The following is a 22830-nucleotide window of genomic DNA, read 5'->3' as shown; positions in this document are numbered from 1 at the left end:
GAATAATTATTAGTAATTCACTTATACAATATGAGTTCATGTTAATTTGAAAACATATTGATACTCTTCAAGAAATTAATTATAAACATGTTTTTGTAGCATTTTGCTTGGTGAATGCAGTTCCTTTTGCAGAGTTCACAGGATAAAACTTAAGAAATTTGAGCTAATAGGAGGTGTCTTTGAATAGGTTGTACTTTTTACCGTTGGCTGTAAAAACTAAGCTTTCCAGTAGTTCACAATTTCCTGCACTAGGTGTAATGATATTTTAAACTGTCTACAATGCAAAGAAGCATAATTGCTAGTGGTTATTAGAGTGCTTTCTTTTTTCTATTATGCAGCGTTTTTCTTGCATTATTGGACCAAATGGCAGTGGAAAGTCCAATGTGATTGATTCTATGCTCTTTGTTTTTGGTTATCGAGCACAAAAAATAAGATCCAAAAAACTTTCAGTTCTGATCCATAATTCTGATGAGCATAGTGATATTCATAGTTGCACAGTAGAAGTTCATTTTCAAAAGATCGTTGACAAGGTATGTTTTATATTTGTTAAAGTTGGGGAAGGTTTACCATATAATGTCCTATATGATTTTATTGAAACATTGTGCCTTTCTAATTCTCTGTGTTAGAAAACAGAGTTCTGAAAGGTATTTTATATACTTACAACCCAATTCTGTGCATGTTTACTCGGAAGGAGGTACCACTGTTTATTGGGGCTTACTCCCAAAATAAGTGTGCATAGGACTGCAGCACTGGAGTTCCATTTCTGCTTCATAAGTATATGTAACTTGAAAAGTATTCTTGTCTACACATATTACTTATGGCAATGTAAAGCTTATTCTGGTTTCAGTTTAAAATATGTTTAAGCTTGATATGCATATTATAAGAACCATAGAACTGAAAAGGTTTTCTATGTTTCAGGCTAGCTACAACATGGTTGTGTGTGGTATATGTACAGTATATGTAAACTATAAATGTGCTCTGAAAGACCTCCTTAAAGTCATCATCCTACCAATATCAACATACACTGGCTTAAAATAAATTGTTAAACTAATTTTGGTATGGTTTATTATAAATTACAAACCAGTAGACACTACATATCTGTTTGAAATTTCAAGGGGGGGAAATTAAAAAATTGTCCTGTAGCACCTTAGAGACCAACTAAGTTTGTTCTGGGTATAAGCTTTCATGTGCATGCTCACTTCTTCATGTACACTGAAGAAGGGTCACCAGACCCTTATACAAGGGTTAGTGTTAAACTAAATTCAGATAATTTCTCTTGCTTTTCAAATTTGTGTGTGGGTAATATGTTAAAATTAGACAAAAATGCACATCCGTGTGCATTTTTTAAAATAACCCCAGTTAGCTCAATAAAACATTACCAGGTTAACTGTCCAAATAGTAAAACCAGGAGGGGGGTTCTTTGTACACAACTGGGGATTCTGTTGTGGCAGGCTGTGTGTGTGGTTTTTTTTTGTCAGCATTGGTAGTCTAATGAGCTGAAAATAATATTTTAAAATATATATTGAAAGACAATCCTTCTAAATTAATACACATCTAAAATAGAAATAATATTCCATTGAAGCCAGCCACATACAATCATATCTAATCTTCCATTTATGCTTTTTTAAACAATAAATCACTTTTCCATAAGTAATTTTTCTGTGGAATTTCATTGGAACAAATTTAAGCTCTCAAGGAATTAGGCTAAAAATTAATTTGTGGTGTGGGATAAAATTTCATAGAAAAATATTTTTTCATTTTTTGAATATGGAATAAAACATTGTATGTGTGGCTTGTCAAAGATCTGCTTAAGCCCATGCTTAATAATTGGTGTAGATTTTGAGGATTTTTTTTAATAAAAAAGATGCTGTATTCCCAGTTTTTTAAAACTGCCACTTTTAAATGGTTAATCTTGGGTACTGAAGGTTTTCTTTGCTGAAAACTGGGAGTAACTTCTTTGAACTGATAGGAAACTGCTTTGCAAGTTGACTGGAAGAAGATAGGAGAAGGGTATCTGTTCTACAATATGGTGGTAGGCAAAAGACTAAGGCTACAATTCTATTCACAGATATTTTGGAGTATCCCACAGAACTGTGTTGTGATTGCATGTTTTCTCAGAAGTAAATATTAGTCTGCACATTAAGTTGTTGAAATCATATGCTACTAAATTTAGAAAAATTGGAGAGGTTCTGTGTTTCCAAGACATTATCTGACAGCAAAAATGCTGGCATGACTAATAAAGTGCATATGTTATAAGGTTTTTATGAGATTTAATATCAGAGTAAACTAGGATATAACAGATTTTTAAAAATAAATTATTTAATTTTGAAATCTTGGGTAGACCTGTGGCTTAAAACTAACAATTGTTTTTCTGGGTTTGTTTTCCTTCAAAACAGGAAGGGGATGATTATGAAGTCATTCCCAACAGCAATTTCTATGTCTCCAGAACAGCCTTCAAAGATAATTCTTCCGTGTACCATATCAGTGGGAAGAAATCAACATTTAAAGATGTTGGGTTTCTACTTCGAAGCCATGGAATTGACCTAGATCATAATAGGTTCTTGATTTTACAGGTAATTCTTTGAATAATAATGTTACTAAATTAATTTTTTTCTGACTGCTTTAGTTTAGGTATATCGGAGTGAGTCTTGTGTTCTAGAAACCTTACAGTACTCTAGCAGCACATCATGATTTGTATGTCATAGTAAATATGCAAGTCATTATATGCTGCTTTAGAATTTTAAGGAAAATAATCTTTTCTGGTATTGTGTTGTTGTTTTTTGCGTTGTAGGCAGGCAAGTGAGTAGAACAATTGTTATACTTGTTCCGCTCTAGCAGCACGTAAATATTGGTGTAGTAAAGATAATCTTAACCCCAATATTATTGTGCTGCTTAAGCGTAGCAGGGATTAAGCAACATTGTTGTTTCTTTCTGTCCTACATGCCATGTTAATACAGTACTGAAATGTATAGATATTAAATACAGTATATTGTTGAAATGAACATTGCCATTTTCTTTTGACATCTTTCTAGCCTCAGAAGCATGAATAGATACAAAATTAACCAAATCATGCACTCTGAAGGAATTTTATCATTTACATATAGTTTAAATTTTCACAAAAGTATATGATGGGGCCATTTATAACACTTGATTTAACAACAAATATTCACTACTCATGCTACCTAAATAAAAGTTTCATATGTGACACAAACAATTCCTCTTCTGGGAGAAAATTGGTGTAACTTGATATTTGCTAATTTCCACTTTCTGTTTCATGATTATGGCTGAATCCCCACACAAATCACCAGGGAAAGACTTTAGTAAGAAACCTAGCTTTTTGTTACAATTATATATATAATAATACAAAGTACAAGTAAGATTTACGTTCAGTTAAATGTACAAGTACTGACATACTCAAAGCCTTTTTCTTCATTGATAACTTAGTGTGATAGCATGGAATCTTAACTAGAGGTACAAAGTACAGATTTTATTTGGAATTCATTCAGAAAATGTTAGGATACTATAGAAGGGCCAGCACTGGAAGTTATAAAGGTTGCAATGGAAGGGGGTCGGTCTTCTGTACAATGCCAGCATGCTTTGGGAATGTTCTTTGACATATATGTTGGAGGCACTTGTGTGGCCTGGGTGCCATTTGAAGCATGGAGTATAGCTCTGTCTACAAGCACTCTGATGTAAACATGTACCGGTACTGTATGCTTAAAGGGTCTGGTCTCATATATGTATGGATACAAGCAGTGTTAAAAACTCAGATATATAAGCTAATCGCCAGATGGCACCTTAAACCTTGGTTACGATTGCCACAACAACATCTAGGTGCCATTCCCCACCCCCCAGTGAAGTTTGTTGTTGTTACTAATTTCATTTCAATACTGCTTTGTCTTCTAAAGAAAAATTCTCAATGCGGTTTACAGCACATTAGAACATCAAATAAAACAATCCAGAATAAAACAAATTCAAGGTTCAAGGAAAATATGTCAGATCCTTTTCTAAGGGACCTTTTGCATTCCTTGTATATTTATTTACCTGTTTAATTGATATATCTGCCCCATAGCTGAAGTACTGTAGAAAGCCAGTGTGGTAAAGTGGTTAGAGTGTTTGACTAGGAATTGAGGGATCAGGGTTCAAATCCCCACTCGGTCATGAAGCTCACTGGATGACCTTGCGCCAGTCACAGCCTCTTACCCTACCTCCCAGGGTCGTTGTAGGGATTAATTTTAGAGGAGGGTGAACCATGTACTGCTTGAAGAAAAAGGTGGGATATAAATGCAGTAAATAAGCTCTTCTGCTTACCTGCTTAAGAAAGCTGAAGAGGCCAGCCAGAATGTAATGTCAGTCGCCAATCTGGCACCCAGAGATCTCTATATGGTTGCAATTGGATTTGTGCCAGTCACAAACACACCTGGCACCTGGGCGATTTCTAGCACTGGATACAAGAATTTGTTTAGATTTGTTTGTTGCTTCCTTTTTTACCATATTCAGACAGGATCAGATTTTAATTTCATTGAACTTTGAAGAAATCCGACTGGTTTTATAGTTAAGAATAAGAAACCATAACCTTGTGTGGAATTATAGTAGCTGGGTAAATGAATGCTAATTCTTCCAATATTTGCACAAGTTTCATTTACCATTCTTTTTAAAATGTACTTCATTTAATTGGTTACTTATTCATTGTGTCATAATGGGAATGTGTCATAATGGGAATATAACTTCCAGTACTAACAAAAGGTATGCTTCTCAGAATTGTTGAAATCAATGAATGTCATCAACATGCACATTTTATAAGATTAATAATAGTTACAACCTTCCCTTCAAAAAATAATAAATACCAGTTTTCACAATTAGTTATATAATATGCTAAAAGACCCTATTTTTAATGCCCCAGCTTAAATAATGTACAGATTTATTACCATATTCCAGCTCTTTGAATTATTTGTATTATATAAAGAGGCATTATTTTCTAAGCACCCATACCTTTATAACTTATGATAACCTGTATGATTGGTTGACAAGCTACATCCCTGAATGGTATTATTGTTTTCATTGGGCAACTGAGTTATTGAAATGTTGCTTATATTTAATTTGGTAAGTGATAATATGTGTACTATTTCTGTGCTAATTTCTTTCCTTCTATCTCTCAAGTTCAAAAGTGGGATATAACTAAATGCAAAACTAAACTAAATTGATTTTCTGAAGCTTTTTGTATAGTAATTTCTAGAACATTTAAAGGCAAGTGGTTTGAATTTAAATCTAGGCAATTTAATTAAGAAAATTCCTAATCTTCAATCAAGTTTCCATTTGTAGTTTAGATACTTCTTAGACCAATCTATACACTAAGGACCTAACTATAGGCTAACTTATTTTAACCTCTGTGTAGAACTAATATATTTATCTGGAAGAGAGTACCATCATTAATAAATATTTAGGTAGTGGTGTGGCAGAACTGAAGGCAGTCAAGCTTGTTTACCCTCTCAGGGCTCACACTGTCGGGGCAGAAGAGGAGAGCAACGCTCATGTGCTCATACATCTTCAGTTTTGTGTTGGATTTTAGCTTTTTTACAGTTTTCTTTTACTGGAAACAGTTGAAGCAAAATTGATAAAATCAACTCTAGGTCTAGTGTGGCTTTCTCCCTGATTTGGGGGCATGTCCTTTTCGGCCTTACTGATGTTGGAGCTCTAACATTGGTAGGGCAAGGCCACAAGTTTCCAGTCAGATCTCCCTCTCTGGTTGTGTGGGAGTTTCAATGGTTCCTATAATCCAGGCATGTCCAAAGTCCGTTTCAGGGGCTCAACAACTTCAGTCTAAAAAAGGTCAACAACTGTGGTTGGCCCTTTGGTCTGCCCTCATGGCCCTTCACTTCATCAAATCTGGCCCTCTTTGAAAAAAGTTTGGACACCACTGCTATAGTCCCTGGGACTCTTCTTCAGGGATCATAGGGTTGCAGGGCCTATCTCATAGAAAAGTTATATGAAGCATTGTTTATTTAACTAATAACTTACTCTTCTCAAAATTTTGTGCCACACTGTAGTAGTGTGGTAACTAGAAGTTAATGATGCACAATATACCAAAGAACTGGTTAGTATTTTTTTATTGTAAACTATGGATTTTTTTCTCAGTGCCATTCTGTATACCTTCAAAGAAACTGAGTAAAAACCTTTACTTGCAGGTTAAATGGTACTAAATGGCAATGCGGCTCAGAAGGATGGGTTTATAGTCAGTTGAATAGTATTTGTCCATCTCATGCAAAACTAATTTTCATGTGTGGTTGGTGGGTAGAGACATAAAAAGGGGCTGTTTTTAATGTGTTATAGCCCAGTGTTTCTCAACCTTTTTTGGGCCACGGCACACTTGTTCTGTGAAAAAAATCACGAGGCACACCACCATTAAAAAAGTTAAAAAATTTAACTCTGTGCCACCCTATATTATAATTATGACTGTAAGAAACACTTGCCAAATATTGCTTTCCGGCGGGTCAGCGATGTGTATTGGTGGCCGCCAGGCTCGTTTGCACTGAGCTTTGGGAAAGAGGAGGAGAAATATTGCTTTCCGGCGGGTAAGCGCTGTGCATTGGCGGCCACCAGGCTCGTTTGCACTGAGCTTTGGGAAAGAGGAGGAGAAATATTGCTTTCCGGCGGGTTAGAGCTATTTATTGGCGGCCGCCAGGCACATGACAATGCAAATCGCCCTTCTCGTCGCCGCACGTCGCGGCACACCAGCCAGCGTCTCGCGGCACACAAGTGTGCCGTGGAACAGCGGTTGAGAAACGCTGTTATAGCCTATCAGGATGCTTAGCCCATTTGGACTCCACTTCAGGCAGCAAACTAAATTGGACAGGCTCTGTACATGAACATTCATTGCAGATGACAAAACCCGAGAGAGATCAAAGGAGGTCTCTGTTCATGCATGTGGGGTGGGTATCACTAACTTGCTTTCCTGGCTATGGACTGATGCTCCGGAGGACCCCATGGGACTTTTTTGTATGGGGCATTAAAGGGTGGAGGCTGACCATGTTGCGCAAGTGGTGAGCCACAGAAATGACTCTTTGAATACCCGTTCTTAAACAAGCAGCGTAAGTTTAATATACAAGATCACCCCTGTGGGTATGGCATCTGCTTTGACTTGCTAGTCTTTGGCTACCAGTTTTGGACTCATAATAAATTTTAGCTGGAATCCAAAAAGCCCCATGCATAAGTGGAAAGGGCTTCCTGGGAGAAGGATTGCCTATTCTTCTACCATGTGCAGCTCTTCACATAATGTTGAAACTCACTGTTAACTAAAGTTATATTTTATTTTAGTTCTCTACTATCCATGATACTTGAAGGAAAATGTTAAGTTAGCAGTTATTCTGCAGCATCCTTGCTCAGCTAAAAACAATCAATTTTAAAATGCGTAGTAAATTTTACAAATAATTTTAATAATATTTTAATTTAATTTTAAATGCATTTTTCTCTTGAAAATAATCTTAGGTTTGAAAATATTTTTAATTGTCAGCATTTTAATAGAAAGAACAACTTCAAAGTTGCATGATTCTGCCAAATTCGTCATTTTAATTCCCTGGTTCTTATAGTTAGTTAAACTTTTCCCCATAGAAATCAGTGACGCCAAAAAAAAATGCTTAATATTTAACTGGATGAGGCTCAAATGTATTTGCTAAACACCACCACACAATTTTATAAGTTTAGCTTCAATACCAGTTATTTGTAGTATTACTCTGCTATGATTTTTTTGGGGGGGGGGATCATTCTTGCTTTAAAATCACACAAGTTCCTAAATCTGTATATCACAAATTGAATTTACTTTGTATACAATGCAGCTTTTAACAACAACCTAATTTCTTAAAACTGGTGAAAGATAAAACTGAAGTATGTCGGGGTGTACTCAGATCAATTTCAAAAATATTGCATGGTATATGCAATTATGGTATAATTTAAAAGTAGAGGATTTTTGGTTTTGCATGTGGTGAGTTTTTAAATTTTGTATGATGTAACATCTATTACTGAAACCAAACAAAACTTAAGAAAAACAACAAAAACTTGAGTTTTCCTGACAATTATTTGCAAGTAGCTTGTATGCCTGATTTTAAAAAATTACACAAGCAGTAAAATATTGTTCATATCTACTATTATACTTTCATTTATTTTTGAACGTATAGTACAGAAAGCTCATACCTATGACAAACTTAGGTGGTCTCTAAGGTGCTACTGGAAGGATTTTTTAATTTTGTTTTGAGTACAGAGACTGTAATTGATAGCTCTTACAAGTCTATCAACAGATCTCTTAATTATTTATGTGGGATAGTGGTTGCTTTCATTATTTCCTTCTCAAAATTACTATAAAGGCATATTGGAGCTTGTGCAGTTTAAGCATAATCAAGTCATACTAACATGCTTTATTTTAATGAAAGTATTGGGCACTTTCTTAAGTCTCCCAGTGAAAGCAAATATATTTTTAATGGTGCAATTCTGAGGAAACTGGGTATAGGTTTGCAGCCTAAAATATTGCACTATGGAGTGTCTACACATTTTATAATATATTGTAACTGGTGTTAGTATTTTTATTGTATCTGTAAGTTTCTTTGAATCACTTGAGTAAAGTGACTAATAAAATAGCAAAAATAATGATTTTGAAACAACCTGTTTGATTTGTATTTCATAGAACATAATATCCAGAATGTTAAAAAGCAGTATTCAGTAATATTTCAGTAAAACCTATTTGGTGTGTATTGGTTACCCAGAGAAATGTTTTGCTGTTGAATCTGAGGGTGGTGTCATGGTTCCCCCCTCCCTTTCTCTCTATATTTTAAAAATAGTGAAAGTGATTATTAAGGATTGATTTCTTTGCTGTGTGTGTGTATACATACACCAAATCAAAATAAAATATAGAAGTTAAAGAATAAAATTCATGCAAAAATACAGTCATGTATGGTTTATTAAATTATTCTTTAATCATTGTTTCCTTTTTTAATAAAATGTAACTTTATTTAAAAAAAATTAGAAGTAGTATCCATATTAGTAAAATCCATTGTGTAAATGGTAGCTCTTGATTTTAATGATTATATCGATGTTTGAGGTGATTATAACAGTGTTATGCATGCAATAATATATTTTTATAATACAAAAATGCAATAGCTTTGCCAGCTGAAATAAACAAGTCCCTGTCAGAAGAGTACTGAAAAAAGGCTATTTTACAATGTCAGGTAAAATTCCCCAGTGTGGAGAATTTTTATCAGGGTTTTCTGTTTGCAATTCTAATATAAAATATCTAAAATGCATACTGATTTCTTTATATAATAATTAAAATACTGATTTTCAGCTAAGTTGGGCCCACATTTATGTATTGCATAAATAATATCAGTGTATTTATTAGTTTAGAAAATAGTACTCATATTATATATATATATATATATATATATATATATATGCGCACACGTGTGTGTGTGTGTATTTCTATTTGTGTATGACTTGAGCTGCACTGAGAGTAGCTGGAAATGAATTGCATACGCAAGTGTACTGTATTTTATTTTAAAACCTGGATCTTTTCGTTGCCTATTCTTTGTATTCAAGTGCCCAGAATTTTATAAAAGTGCTGGATTCAGTGACTTTCAATTTCTATGAGTTGGATATAAAATTTGTTGGTTGGTAGTAGCTAATATTCATGGTTTCAGTACAGAACAGGTTGTAGAGCTCAGGTACTTTAGTCATTTCCCAGGTGGACTCTTGATTCTGATGAGTTATTAGATGATTTTCCCTGAAGCTTAGTGCCTCAGTGCAACCCCACAATAATAAACGTAAGTGTGCTGTTGGGCTATATTTAGAATACTTTCTGTTTTTAAAAGTGGATATTCTATCATTTTTATTCATGCTATGTTCAGATGGTCTTTAAAAAAATTAAGCTCCAAGTTTAAAACTATGTTACAATTAATTTTTAAAACCAAAAGACTTTATCCACCCATCCTTGGCATGTGAATGAAGCTGATGGAGAAATGATGTCCACTGCTATTTTGCTGTTCTCTGAGGATTCTGAACTACAGTTCCTAGATGGGTTGACTGATTTTCAATACTAAAAGGTTATAGAACAGAATCTTCTCTCCTGGAATTTTACTAGCCTTTGGACAGACTAAAATATGCAACTTGGTTCAACTTGCACTTCACTTCCTTTTTCTTTTTTGTCCCACTTTCATTGCATATGTCCAGTTTCATTGCTGAAATTACTTACCCAATTATTTTAACCAACCATTGTAATACAGTAGTTACTAATTCTAATCTAGCATCAGACTGAACTAGAGTAATATCAAATTGCAAACTGTTACTGTTGTATAGAGTGGCTGTTATGTGTGGCCTGACCAGTCATGATACAGGTTTAGCATGGCCTTAGGAGGCATTAAACAGTTTGCCCACTTTATCTTTGTTAGCCGGATATTATCAGGCTCCCATCTTCAAACAAAACAACTGGAAGGAAAATATATTTATTCAGGTTAATAGTAATATAGGCTCAACAGCCAGCACAAGAGCCAAAAGTCAATCTTTTGTGGTACATAAGAAAGGTGAAAAGTTCATAACTGAACAGAAACTATAAAGATGTCCCAACAGTTGACACATCTCTCCTGCCAAGCTGTTAAAGACAAGACATCAGGAGATTGGCTGTGAGACACTCGCTCTCAGAACCTGTTGTGCATAATGTGCATGCTTCAACTAGGCAGGTGCATCTGATCCCACCCAGAAAGGGATGGTGACAAGACCACCCTGCCCTCCTTTCTCCAGATCCAGCGCTCCTCCTGTTTAGCCCACACCCTCTGGCTGGTTGAAGTCTTTCCCCTTGACATGAGGTTCTGCACTCCATAGTAGGAGAGGGGGTTGACAGATATGCTTTCTTCTCTCTGACATCTAGAAAGAGAAGGAAAGGACCTCTTTCCCTTAATCCTTGTGGGCCCCTTTCCAGTTCCCATTTGCTGCGGCTTCCTCCTCTTGAGTCCGGGGCTGCCTATTCATGCCAGGTCCTGGTTGGAGCCAAGGGGCCCATGACAGATAACTGGCTCAGGTTCTAAAGTAGTTAGGGTTATTTTATGTATATAATCAATCAATATGCAATCTTTCCTTAAACCTTATTATAATATCAAAAATTTACTTGGTGTGAGTCTTCATGTTTGGTGCCTATCACTGAAAAGTACATACAGTGGTACCTCGGTTTATGAACACAATTGGTTCCGGAAGTCTGTTCATAAACTGAAGTGAACTTTCCCTTTGAAAGTAATGGAAAGTGGATTAATCCGTTCCAGACGGGTCCGCGGAGTACTCAACCTGAAGAGTACTTAACCCGAAGCTTGGGTGTAATTGGTTCCGGAAGTCTGTTCATAAACTGAAGCATTCATAAACTGAAGCGAACTTTTCCATTGAAAGTAATGGAAAGTGAATTAATCCGTTCCAGATGGGTCCGTGGCATTCGTAAACCGAGGTGTTCATAAACCGAGGTTCCACTGTACCTTGTTGACATTGCCCTCCATAACCTAAATGCAATTGCAGTATTTCAAATTATTACTGCCTTTTTTAAAGGCAGATTATAAACGATTGCATAATATCTTACGAATATTATATGTACTTGAGAATAACATTTTCTTAACACATAGCCAAGAATATAGGTATGCCATATATTGTACTACTACTACTACTACTACTACTTTGGAATATTTCTCACCATGTTTGTACTAATTTGACCTGCAGTAGTCCATTGTGAGCCTGTCTTTGAGAGATGTGTACGGGTACAGGTCTTAACATTACCACCCCAGTGTGGGGTACTTGTTACACAAATTGGCTGTATTTGCATACAAAGCTGAAACATGGTTTAGTGCTGTGTAGACAAGCCTAAGCAAAGAGTCCCAGTTATTTTCCTCTCCAAACTTATCACATGGACTGGAGAAACAGCTAAGTTTCATTTTTTGAGAATCTTGCCTTATAATTTATGTTTGAAGTAGGGATTCTGCCCTAAAATAAGTCCTGGTTTTTCTTTAAAGTGAAACTAAATTCTGTCCTCAGCCATAGGAGTACACGTTGAAAGCCAAATGTTTTGGTCCACTTGGTTAAAGTTTAGCTGTGCAGTCTACTTCACTCTAGTGTTTTGTGCAAATGAGGGCTAAATGGAAAGGCCTGGTAAGTTGTCCACCCTTGTAGAAGAAATTCAGTTTATGTGAAATCTAAAACAGTTGTATGGGTTGCATGCTCATAATTTATTATACCTCTGTTATGATACTGTAATTGTAGGTATATATTGCTTGCTGCCTGAGATGCCTGTGGGTGGGATAAAAATAAATAGGGATCTCTGCCTGCAGAAAAAAAATCACATGCTTCAGTGAAAATGCCATTAACTCAGAGTTTTGTGAATTTTCCCTATTTAAGATCTCAAATGACTAACATATTAATTGTATGCATTCCTTATTGGTGTCACACTTAGGAGCAACTACATTTGTGGTTTTCAATAGAGGTCTTACAAAATTGTTACCAAATCATTTTTTTAGGGGGAAGTTGAACAAATAGCGATGATGAAACCAAAAGGGCAGAATGTACATGATGAAGGTATGCTTGAATATTTAGAAGACATAATAGGATCAGAACGATTAAAAGAGCCTATTCAAATATTATGTCGAAAAGTTGAAATATTAAATGAACAGAGGGGTGAGAAGGTAAGACTTTGGATTACTAATTGTTGTTTTTACAGTATAGAATAAAATAATTATTGTGTGGAGTACTGCTCTTCAGGATTCCAGCCATTCCATTTTATTCCCCTCTTCAGTTCTTACTCACCAGCAGTCAGTATTCTGTGGCCACTGAATATGCTCAGTCCTCATTTGGCTGAATTTTTTGTGGGAAGAGGGAGAGACACAATTCAAGCTACATTAAAATTCTGAATTGCCCATTGATTCCTATAGCCTAGTCAATCTTCCATCCTTGGGGTCATTTAAAAATACAGCTTTTCCTACAGTGGAGGAAAGCGTCCTTGTATGAGCCTTCTTGCATGAGAGAGAACCAATTCTAGTCCTTACTGTGTCCTAGAGTCTGTTGGCAGAGCACTGTCAGTGTTTTCTTGGGACTTACCTATCCCCTGTTTTCTCCCCCTCCCCTAAATGACTTCTCAATGTGAACCCAAGAAGTGGCCAATTGAGACAATGACATGGTTCTTTCTATGTATTTTTTTATATATATATCTAGGTGTGTCTTGCCAGATACTCCACTCTTCCTTACCTCTATTTTTCCATTTGTGCTTTTTAAAGTTAGATTTCTAGGGCCACTGAGCATGTTCAATTGTCATGGGGCTTTTGGGAGAGTTGAGTTTTTATTCTAAAGATATTGTGTACTTTTGCAAACCTTGTTAAGGTTGCCCTCAAATCTCCCAACACCCACCCTCTTGTATGTGGTTGGTACTGCTTCCACAACATAAGCAATAATGCTTTCTCTGAGGATTTGAATTAATATATATAGAATAGTATATATACTATTCTATATAAATTAATTCAAATCCTCAGAGAAAGCATTATCTTTTTGATACGCCTTTGCAAGTTTCAGGATTACATTTTGCATATACTGTGGGAGGGAGGGAACTGATATTTCCTGGACCAGAGTGAGCTGGGTGATTGCAGTAGAAAAGCACACAATTCCTGTCATGCTACTGGTTTGTGCTCTTAGTGTGTTACGTGTTGTAAAGCTCTCGTCTTTCCTGTTTCATATAAAGTGTTTTTATGGTGTGCATATCCGAGCATTAAACCAACCATTATTTATGAAATATTCTGTCTAGTTGAACAGAGTTAAAATGGTGGAAAAAGAGAAAGATGCCTTGGAAGGAGAGCGGAACAAAGCACTTGAATTTCTTTCTTTGGAAAACAAAATGTTCAAAGAAAAGAATAAGATTTGTCAGTACTACATGTAAGTAGAATCATTTGATAATGGGGTGGGAAGGTGCAATTTACAACCAGTAAAGAAAAAGCATGATTTAATGTGCGTTCTTTACACTCTCAAATTAGATCAGAGGGAAGTTGAAGATTTGGGCTAGTTGTGCTGCTGTTTCCCTACAGCAGGGGTAGTCAACCTTTTTATACCTACTGCCCACTAATGCATCTTTCTTGATGGTAACATTTCCTTACCGCCCACTGGTGCTCAATGGAAGGAGGATTCAGCTTGTGCCGTAGGGCCCCCTACCGCCCACCTAGAATCCTGAAACGTCCGCTAGTGGGCGGTAGGGACCAGATTGACAACCCCTGCTCTACAGCATAGTAAATACAATGTGTTGGCTCTAAACGTAGTTGCACTTAGTTCCCACTGAAATAAGTGGAACATAACTGTACCTAACTTAGTCTTGATTTAACACATTGCTTTTAGATTCAAGTGGTATGCTGCCACTTCTCTTAAATACATTTTACTTGATGGGAATAGTATGGCACAGACATCTCAAAGTGATTTATTTACTGGGGACATGGAAGGTTTAAAATGTATGTTGCCAGGTCATCTCTTCAGCGAATTAATTTAGAAAGATTAGTGGTAGTTGCTACTTTGGAGAACTGAGGTGAGGCTTTAATTATTTAATTAAAATGTATATTTGAATACCTCGAGCAGTGAGAACCTGTGCATGACATGAAGTGTTGTGGCACTGCTAATGCCAGAGCAGCTGAAGCACAAACAAGTTGGGAGTTGGGTGGAATACTGACATTGCTCCATCTTCCTCTTAAATACCTATTCTACCACCTTGGTATGCTTTTTGGCTAGCACTTGGATGTGATGGGTCTTCATTCAAGGCTCTATCTAGGTCTCAGTTCTATCATTTAGTCTGGAATTTTTTTGTATAAAACTCTGGCACTACATGGGAGCTTTCCCCAATTTGAGTAGCCACTGTATTTTGGGCTGCTTGTAGTGCAAAATACTCTTTAAAATACACCTTGACTTACTTCAGTTGCTCTAAACTTTGGGGAAATAAATCCTCCTCCTCAATATTGCTAATTTTTTGGTTGATAAATGCAAATGGGTGTTACAGTGCTTGCATAGCAAACTTTCTGCTGTCATGAGTCTTGTGAATGTCCTGGAGTGGTTGGTCAGTTCCAGAGGAGGAGAGGAAGGAGATTGGAGAATTAGAGCTAGAGGACCCTGGGGAGGGTCCTAGCAGAATGATGGGGGTGGAATGTCTGATCCTGGGGAGGTATTCTGCAGCTTGTGTGGTGGAGATCTGGATCAAGGGGAATGACCAAGCGAGTTGTTGGAGGAGTGGCCCACCCCAATTACATCAACACCCTCTGCTCTGTCAGCACAAACAAACTGCAGAGCCAACCCACTCAGGTGCAGAGGGAGTGGCACTTGTTGGATCAGTGTCTTAGCTCATGCTTCGCCATGTATTTAACTTCTCATGTACTAGCTGATTTCTGCACCCTGTAACTTGCCTTATTTTTGATTTGATCTAAAAATTAAAGCCTTTGGCAGAAGTGGAGTTGTGAGTTAAAGTTCTTCATCCAACATGGAGGGCCAAGACAAAATCTGCCTTGAAAGGGTGGGGGCACAGGGATTTTCAATGGCTGAAGAGAGCAAAGAAGTTGCTGTGTGTGCTGGCACAATGTTAGATCTCTTCCAACTATTTTAGTATCTTTTTATTATGATGGGAACAATTGTCTGCATTATCAGACGTGTGAAACCTATCTTTTTCTTTTTTTAAAGTTATGATTTGCAGAAGCGGATAACTGGACTGGAGACCCAGAAAGAAGAAATACATGAAGATACTAAAGAAGTTAATGAGAAAAGCAGTAAACTGGCAGATGAAATGAAAGATAAGAATAAAGCTCTGAAAGAAATTGAAAAGTAAACATCAATAATTCTATTACTTTGCAGGCGTCAACAATATTTGAAACACTCATTTGAAACACTCAATATTTGAAACACTCATTTTGCTGTTAAAGCAGTGGTGCATTTTGTGCAATGAGGATGACACTTTGCTTCCCTTGTTGTTGGCATCCACCTGTCTCGGGATGGACAGTGGAGTGTACCTCTAGGAGTGAAGTCAGACCATTGAGGTGACCTCCCCAAGGCACAAGCCTGGGAAGTGTGTGTGGAGGTCCTGGGCTGCCCAGACGACAGGACCCCCCTCTTGGCAATACGTTGGCACCAGCTACAAGGCACCATCCAACTGTCTTAGGGAGTCCACTCTGGATTTGTGTATGGTTTACTCCTTAGCCTTTTCTTCCCCCAAAGTATATCCCACAAGGCAGCAGAGGTTTATGATTAGTTTTCTCTCTCCTTGATGAGTTACCTTCCCAGGTTGACAAGCCCCATCTGCCCTTCATTTCCCACTACACCAATCTGCCAGAGTGTGTTTGAATGCAGGGGATGTCACTAACTCACTAAGGATTTGAGATCCATCAGCTACCCTCACCTGGTTTAGCCAGCCAGTCAAACTGTTACCTGGGGTGTCATACTGTCATATTCTGACAGATTCTAAGAGACAAATGTGAATGCTGAGTGCAAGGTAGGTACCTAAGGTGGACAAACTACTCCAGAAGGAGCACAATGTGTCCACCAGAAATACTACCGCTCCCATACACCCAATATATACTTTGTAAAATGTTTTTTTTTAAATAGCTTAGTTTGATCATACCATCTTTAGCTGATTGAAAAGGTAATTGGTATGTTTCCCCTTTTTCTAGAAAACTCAATAAAATCACAGCATTCATAGAAGAAAATAAAAATACATTTAAGCAGCTCGATTTGGAGGATGTTCAAGTAAGGGAAAAACTAAAACATGCAAAAAGCAAGTCAAAAAAACTAGAGAAGCAGCTTCAGAAGGATAAAGAAAAGGTACGTCTGTAAACTTCATTCCGACGTGTTTAGGCAAAATACTATTGAAAATTGACTTGAAAAAAGTCAGTGTGCCTCATTATGCTATCTATTTGAAAGCGTTTTCTCAATGTGCTATTAAAAGTTTAAGAATAAAATCTGGAGCCCAAGCCTAAAATATTTTATATTCTGAAGTAAGACTTTTATATTTCAGTGGGATGCTTCCTAGTAGAAGAGGCCCGGTGCAGCAGCAGCAGCAGCAACAGCAGCCTTTCTGCAGTGGAATTGCTGCTGCTTACTGGGAGGGGTGCAGCGGGGAGATTGGGGGTGGACAAAGCACACTGGTGGGAGTGCTGGATTGACTCCACCAGTTCATTCACACAACTCCAACAGTAACTGCACTGCCAAGTGGGGTAGCACAGTGCCAAGTGAGGTAGTGCAGCAGCCGCTTTCCCTCACCAGCTCTCCTCCAGCCAGCCCCAGAGCTTAAACTCTATATTTTGGTTTGGATTGGAGAGAGAACTGGGGGAGGGGGAGCTTGAGAGTAGTGGAAAATAGGCATTAAGAGGGTGTTCCCCACTTTACACAATTTCACTTATGGGCACAGGGCCCTGGAATGTAACCCTTGTGTAAGTGGAGGGATTCCTGTATAATGTCTTGTGCAATAAAATAATTTTTAACTTTATTTATTGAAAAGTTTGTATCTGCCTTGCTTGTATATAACACCCAAAACAGATTAAACATGAAACCCTTTTAACAACCATTATGTTAGAACAAAAAGTTGAAAAGCAGGTGCAAATTACCAATCCAAAAATGACAAACTTTGTCATCTAGCTAACTATAATGTCTCTGACTAACCAATAAGGTCTTAAGGCAAAAACAAAATAAAACAACACAACACACTATTTTTTTTGGGGGGGGGGGGAGAGAACAGCCAAATGGATGGCAGGGTGATACTGGCCAGTTATTCCAGAATGATTGTGCCTCCCCAAGGCAGTTTTTTTTCATATGGGGTCAATGTGCCCACCACATTTTTAAATCACAGCAGCTTACGATAATTGCTGCCTCTGTAGCCAGTACTTTTCTATTTAGGCATAATTTAGCAATAGACTAGGGCTACTGCTTAAGTGCAGGTGCTTTGCAAAAGGTTATACAATTATGGCAGCTCTTGTTGATATCTGACTAATGTGTTCTGCCAGCACAAGGATTTTTGCCTGTGTAATGGAACTTTCCTTCCTTGCCCCCTTAAATCTGTTCTAGGGGTTCCACCAAGCCTCCAGAGCAGATTTGGGGGATAGTGAAGGGTGTGTACAGGAAGGGAGGTGAAGATCCTTCACACAAGCAGAAAGTATTGTGCAGATGGAATGTGTTAGTTGGATAGCTCCCAAAGTAGCTGAAATTGGTCTCTAGTGAACCAGTTATTGGTAGGTGATCTTTTCCTGATTAAGAAAGGAAATGAATTCGTCATGAGCAAATGTGCCAAGGGAAAAATTGCAAAAGAGGCTTTAGTGTGTATCTTATTGCCTGAATCTTCCTGCAAAATAATAGGATACTTTTCATGTTACACCTTCACGTTGATGTTATTGTCAATCTAAATTTATAAATGTAAGAAATATATTTAATTGGTGCCAATACAGGTGCTATATACCTATTCTGCATTTGTAAAAACACTATTGTTTAGTGTGGCAGCACCTACTCTTTGAAACTCCCTGCCTATAGATATCAAGTGGGCACCTTCACTGTATTTTTGATGCCTGATAAAAACATAATTGTTTAGACAAGCCTACCCAGATACTTGGCTGAGAGGGCGGGTGGCGCTGTGGTCTAAACCACAGAGCTTAGGGCTTGCTGATCAGAAGGTCGGCGGTTCGAATCCCCGCAACGGGGTGAGCTCTCATTGCTCGGTCCCTGCTCCTGCCAACCTAGCAGTTTGAAAGCACCTCAAAGTGCAAATAGATAAATATGTACCGCTCTGGTGGGAAGGTAAACAGCGTTTCCGTGCGCTGCTCTGGTTCACCAGAAGCAGCTTAGTCATGCTGGCCCCATGACCTGGAAGCTGTATGCCGGCTCCCTCGGCCAGTAAAGCGAGATGAGCACCGCAACCCCAGAGTCGTCCGCGACTGGACCCTAACGGTCAGGGCTCCCTTTACCTTTACCCAGGTACTTAGAAATGCTGATGTGAATTTTAATCTGTTACACTATTTTAACTCCTGTAACTCTTATCTGTTTTAATATGTTGTGATTTTTCCCTGATTTTATAGTTTTATCTTTTTGTACACAGCTTTGAGTTTTTTATGATCAGGCAGTCTATAAATTTTATGAAATAAATAGAAATAATTCTTCTAAGCAACCTGTGCTATGAACAATTGCGCTAGATCTGCCACTGAAACACAGTTTGTTTGGTATCTGAAGTGAAACTAGTTTCCCTGTTGGAGAGACTGTTCCCCAAGTTGAAAAAAATAACATTACCTTTTTCATAGGTTGAAGACTTGAGAAGTGTTCCTGCCCGTAGTGAATCTGCTATTAGTGAAGCAACAGCTAAGAGAGAGGTTCTAGAAAAAGAAAAGAAAAGGGTAGAGGAAAAACTAAAAGAAGTTATGGACAGTCTTAAGCAGGAAACTCAAGGATTGCAGAACGAAAAAGAGGTTTGTACACTTGGTGCATTCAGCTATCTCCCCTGGAGTCTAGAAGCAAATCAGCTCTCTTTATCTCTTCTCGGTCAGAACAGAAGTTAAAGTATATTGCAGAATAAACTAAGCAGCCAGCCGAGTAGCAGTTACTTCTCTGCAAGCAGCTGACACCTGCTTATACTCGTGGCACCGCCATTGCACTGTACTAAACATCCTGGAAATACATATGAGCATTATTACTCTCATGGCATTTTCCCTTTTTAAGGCCAGTGTTTCTTACTAAGGACATTAATTGGCTGCACTATGCTAAGTGGATTCAACACTGCTTTTATCTCTTAACTAATATGGAGCTATGAACCATGCATGCATGCATATGAGGTTGATTTTGCTTTCCTGTATTAACACCAGAATACAGAGGAAAATGGCAGTTGACATAATCTGGCTGGCTGGCTGGTTGGTTTTTCAGATAACTAGATCTGCTTGTGTGTATTTGTGCATAATGCTATTTTTATTCTCCAGTAAGGGAAATGTAGTGCTTGTTAGCAAAAGGAAGAACAGTGTTTATTATGGGTGGACAAAGCAAGCTGCATGACCATTTATTTGTATGGCTGGATTAAATCCCTTGCTACGTATCTTATAAACTGAAACTGAGTTAATCTGTGTCATTTATGCAGTGTATTTCATACAGCAAAAGTGGTTTACAATTTAAAGTAATGCCTTCCAATCTAGACCAGCTGCAAAAGGGATGAAACAATGAGTTGTTAGTTAAAAAGAAAGCAAATTCAGATATAGACTTTCAGACTGTTAGCCAAAATGCTCATTGTAGGAGATGGTTTTGGGATGAGCGGAGCCAAACAATCCCAGCCGAACCAATATTTGAAAATATTGTGGTTAATTACAAATGCAGAACTAAAAACAGCATGTAAAGTTAAAAAACAGCATTGAATCCATCTGCAAAACCAATAGGAAAATACATTCTACACACACCAATGACTTCAAGATTCAGCAAGGTGGAATGACTGCTCATAGAGGTAGTTGTAGATGGGGAGGAGACAATTAGCATTTCACTAAAGCTGATTTTTGGGAGGGTCGCTGGCTTATCTCTACTTTTCAGGAGTGGCATTGCAGCTGAGGAAAACTATTCTGGGAGAATTGCCAGGATCGGTGCATTACCACTTTAATTGTGAGCAAAGGGCTTTTTTAAATATGACTTTTACAAATTTCATTTTCATAGGACAAAGAAAAAGAACTCATGGAATTTAGCAAAACTGTTAATGAAGCACGTTCAAATTTGGAGGTGGCACAGTCAGAACTTGATCTCTACCTTAGTCACCATAATACTGCAGTATCACAGTTTGAAACAGCAGAAGAAGCTCTTCAGACTGCTTCAGGAACACTTAAAGAAAGGTTAGCCACTATCAAAGATCTGGAGTCAAAACTGCCTCAAGCTGAGCATGATCTAAAGAAGGTTAGATGTTACTGAAGATTTGTTTATATTCCTGAAATGCTTAATTTCATATTGCAATTTAAGTGTTACTACTTTTCCCAGAAATGTTTGCTGTTAAGACTGTCAAAACTATTACTATCAATAGTATTAAAACCTGTAATAGAACCCTGCATAGTTCCTCTCCAGTTACTTTCTTAGATGGAGGCCCCCCCCCCCTTGCTTCTGCTGTTGCTATTCTAGGAAGGAAACAAGCCAGAGGGTAGCTTTGCATTCCGTGCAAACCAGCACACATGGTTGTTTGGGGGAAACCAACTACAAGTACTGTTTCACAAATAACATGAAGCCAGCTTCTGGCTTATTCCCCCACCCCAATGCAGTAACAAGACAAGTGAAGGAATTGAGGACTGTTGAGCAGGATGCATCAGTACACTGCTTGTTAACATTAAACTAGTTTTAGTTACAGGTAGGTAGCCGTGTTGGTCTGCCATAGTCGAAACAAAATAAAAAAATTCTTCCTAGTAGCACCTCAGAGACCAACTAAGTTTGTCATTGGTATGAGCTTTCGTGTGCATGCACACGAAAACTCATACCAATGACAAACTTAGTTGGTCTCTAAGTTTGATAGAGTAGAGTGGAGGACACTCATTGAATAGGATAACTTCTCCCACTAGGCTGGATAGGTAGTTCATAGGTTCCATCTTGAGGGCCTGCACCCAAGTTATAATTAAAGATCATTCACTCAACTGCTCCATTTAGTTCTGTCCCTTAAGATATGGCCCAAATTAAATGCCTTTTGTTGTTGTTTAGTCGTTTAGTCGTGTCCGACTCTTCGTGACCCCATGGACCATAGCACGCCAGGCACTCCTGTCTTGCACTGCCTCCCGCAGTTTGGTCAAACTCATGTTCGTAGCTTCGAGAACACTGTCCAACCATCTTGTCCTCTGTCGTCCCCTTCTCCTTGTGCCCTCCATCTTTCCCAGCATCAAGGTCTTTTCCAAGGATTCTTCTCTTCTCATGAGGTGGCCAAAGTATTGGAGCCTCAGCTTCACGATCTGTCCTTCCAGGGAGCACTCAGGGCTGATTTCCTTAAGAATGGATAGGTTTGATCTTCTAGCAGTCCATGGGACTCTCAAGAGTCTCCTCCAGCACCATAATTCAAAAGCATCAATTCTTCGGCGATCAGCCTTCTTTATGGTCCAGCTCTCACTTCCATATATCACTACTGGGAAAACCATAGCTTTAACTATACGGACCTTTGTCGGCAAGGTGATGTCTCTGCTTTTTAAGATGCTGTCTAGGTTTGTCATTGCTTTTCTCCCAAGAAGCAGGCGTCTTTTAATTTCGTGACTGCTGTCACCATCTGCAGTGATCAAGGAGCCCAAGAAAGTAAAATCTCTCACTGCCTCCATTTCTTCCCCTTCTATTTGCCAGGAGGTGATGGGACCAGTTGCCATGATCTTGGTTTTTTTGATGTTGAGCTTCAGACCATATTTTGCGCTCTCCTCTTTCACCCTCATTAAAAGGTTCTTTAATTCCTCCTCACTTTCTGCCATCAAGGTTGTGTCATCTGCATATCTGAGGTTGTTGATATTTCTTCCGGCAATCTTAATTCCGGCTTGGGATTCATCTAGTCCAGCCTTTCGCATGATGAATTCTGCATATAAGTTAAATAAGCAGGGAGACAATATACAACCTTGTCGTACTCCTTTCCCAATTTTGAACCAATCAGTTGTTCCATATCCAGTTCTAACTGTAGCTTCTTGTCCCACATAGAGATTTCTCAGGAGACAGATGAGGTGATCAGGCACTCCCATTTCTTTAAGAACTTGCCATAGTTTGCTGTGGTCGACACAGTCAAAGGCTTTTGCATAGTCAATGAAGCAGAAGTAGACGTTTTTCTGGAACTCTCTAGCTTTCTCCATAATCCAGCGCATGTTT

At 38.0% G+C, this 22830-nt stretch overlaps 1 protein-coding gene across 5 annotated transcripts in view; it reads left to right on the top strand.

Annotated features, from left to right (window-relative positions):
- SMC4 (structural maintenance of chromosomes 4) overlaps window positions 1-22830 on the top strand; it is a 47966-nt gene that overhangs the window by 3517 nt on the left and 21619 nt on the right. For all 5 annotated transcript variants that reach the window (XM_035132515.2, XM_035132514.2, XM_035132513.2 and 2 more), the window contains 8 exons: window positions 339-530; window positions 2397-2573; window positions 12528-12692; window positions 13802-13929; window positions 15703-15843; window positions 16686-16836; window positions 19296-19460; window positions 20680-20913. In XM_035132515.2, the coding sequence (XP_034988406.1) occupies window positions 339-530; window positions 2397-2573; window positions 12528-12692; window positions 13802-13929; window positions 15703-15843; window positions 16686-16836; window positions 19296-19460; window positions 20680-20913 (1353 nt within the window). The remainder of the gene's footprint in view (window positions 1-338; window positions 531-2396; window positions 2574-12527; window positions 12693-13801; window positions 13930-15702; window positions 15844-16685; window positions 16837-19295; window positions 19461-20679; window positions 20914-22830) is intronic.

The sequence above is a fragment of the Zootoca vivipara genome, chromosome 5, assembly GCF_963506605.1.
Source record: "Zootoca vivipara chromosome 5, rZooViv1.1, whole genome shotgun sequence".
Classification (NCBI taxonomy): Eukaryota; Metazoa; Chordata; class Lepidosauria; order Squamata; family Lacertidae; genus Zootoca; species Zootoca vivipara.
The sequence above is the reverse complement of the archived record's forward strand: the minus strand, read 5'-3'. Positions and strand labels throughout refer to the sequence as shown.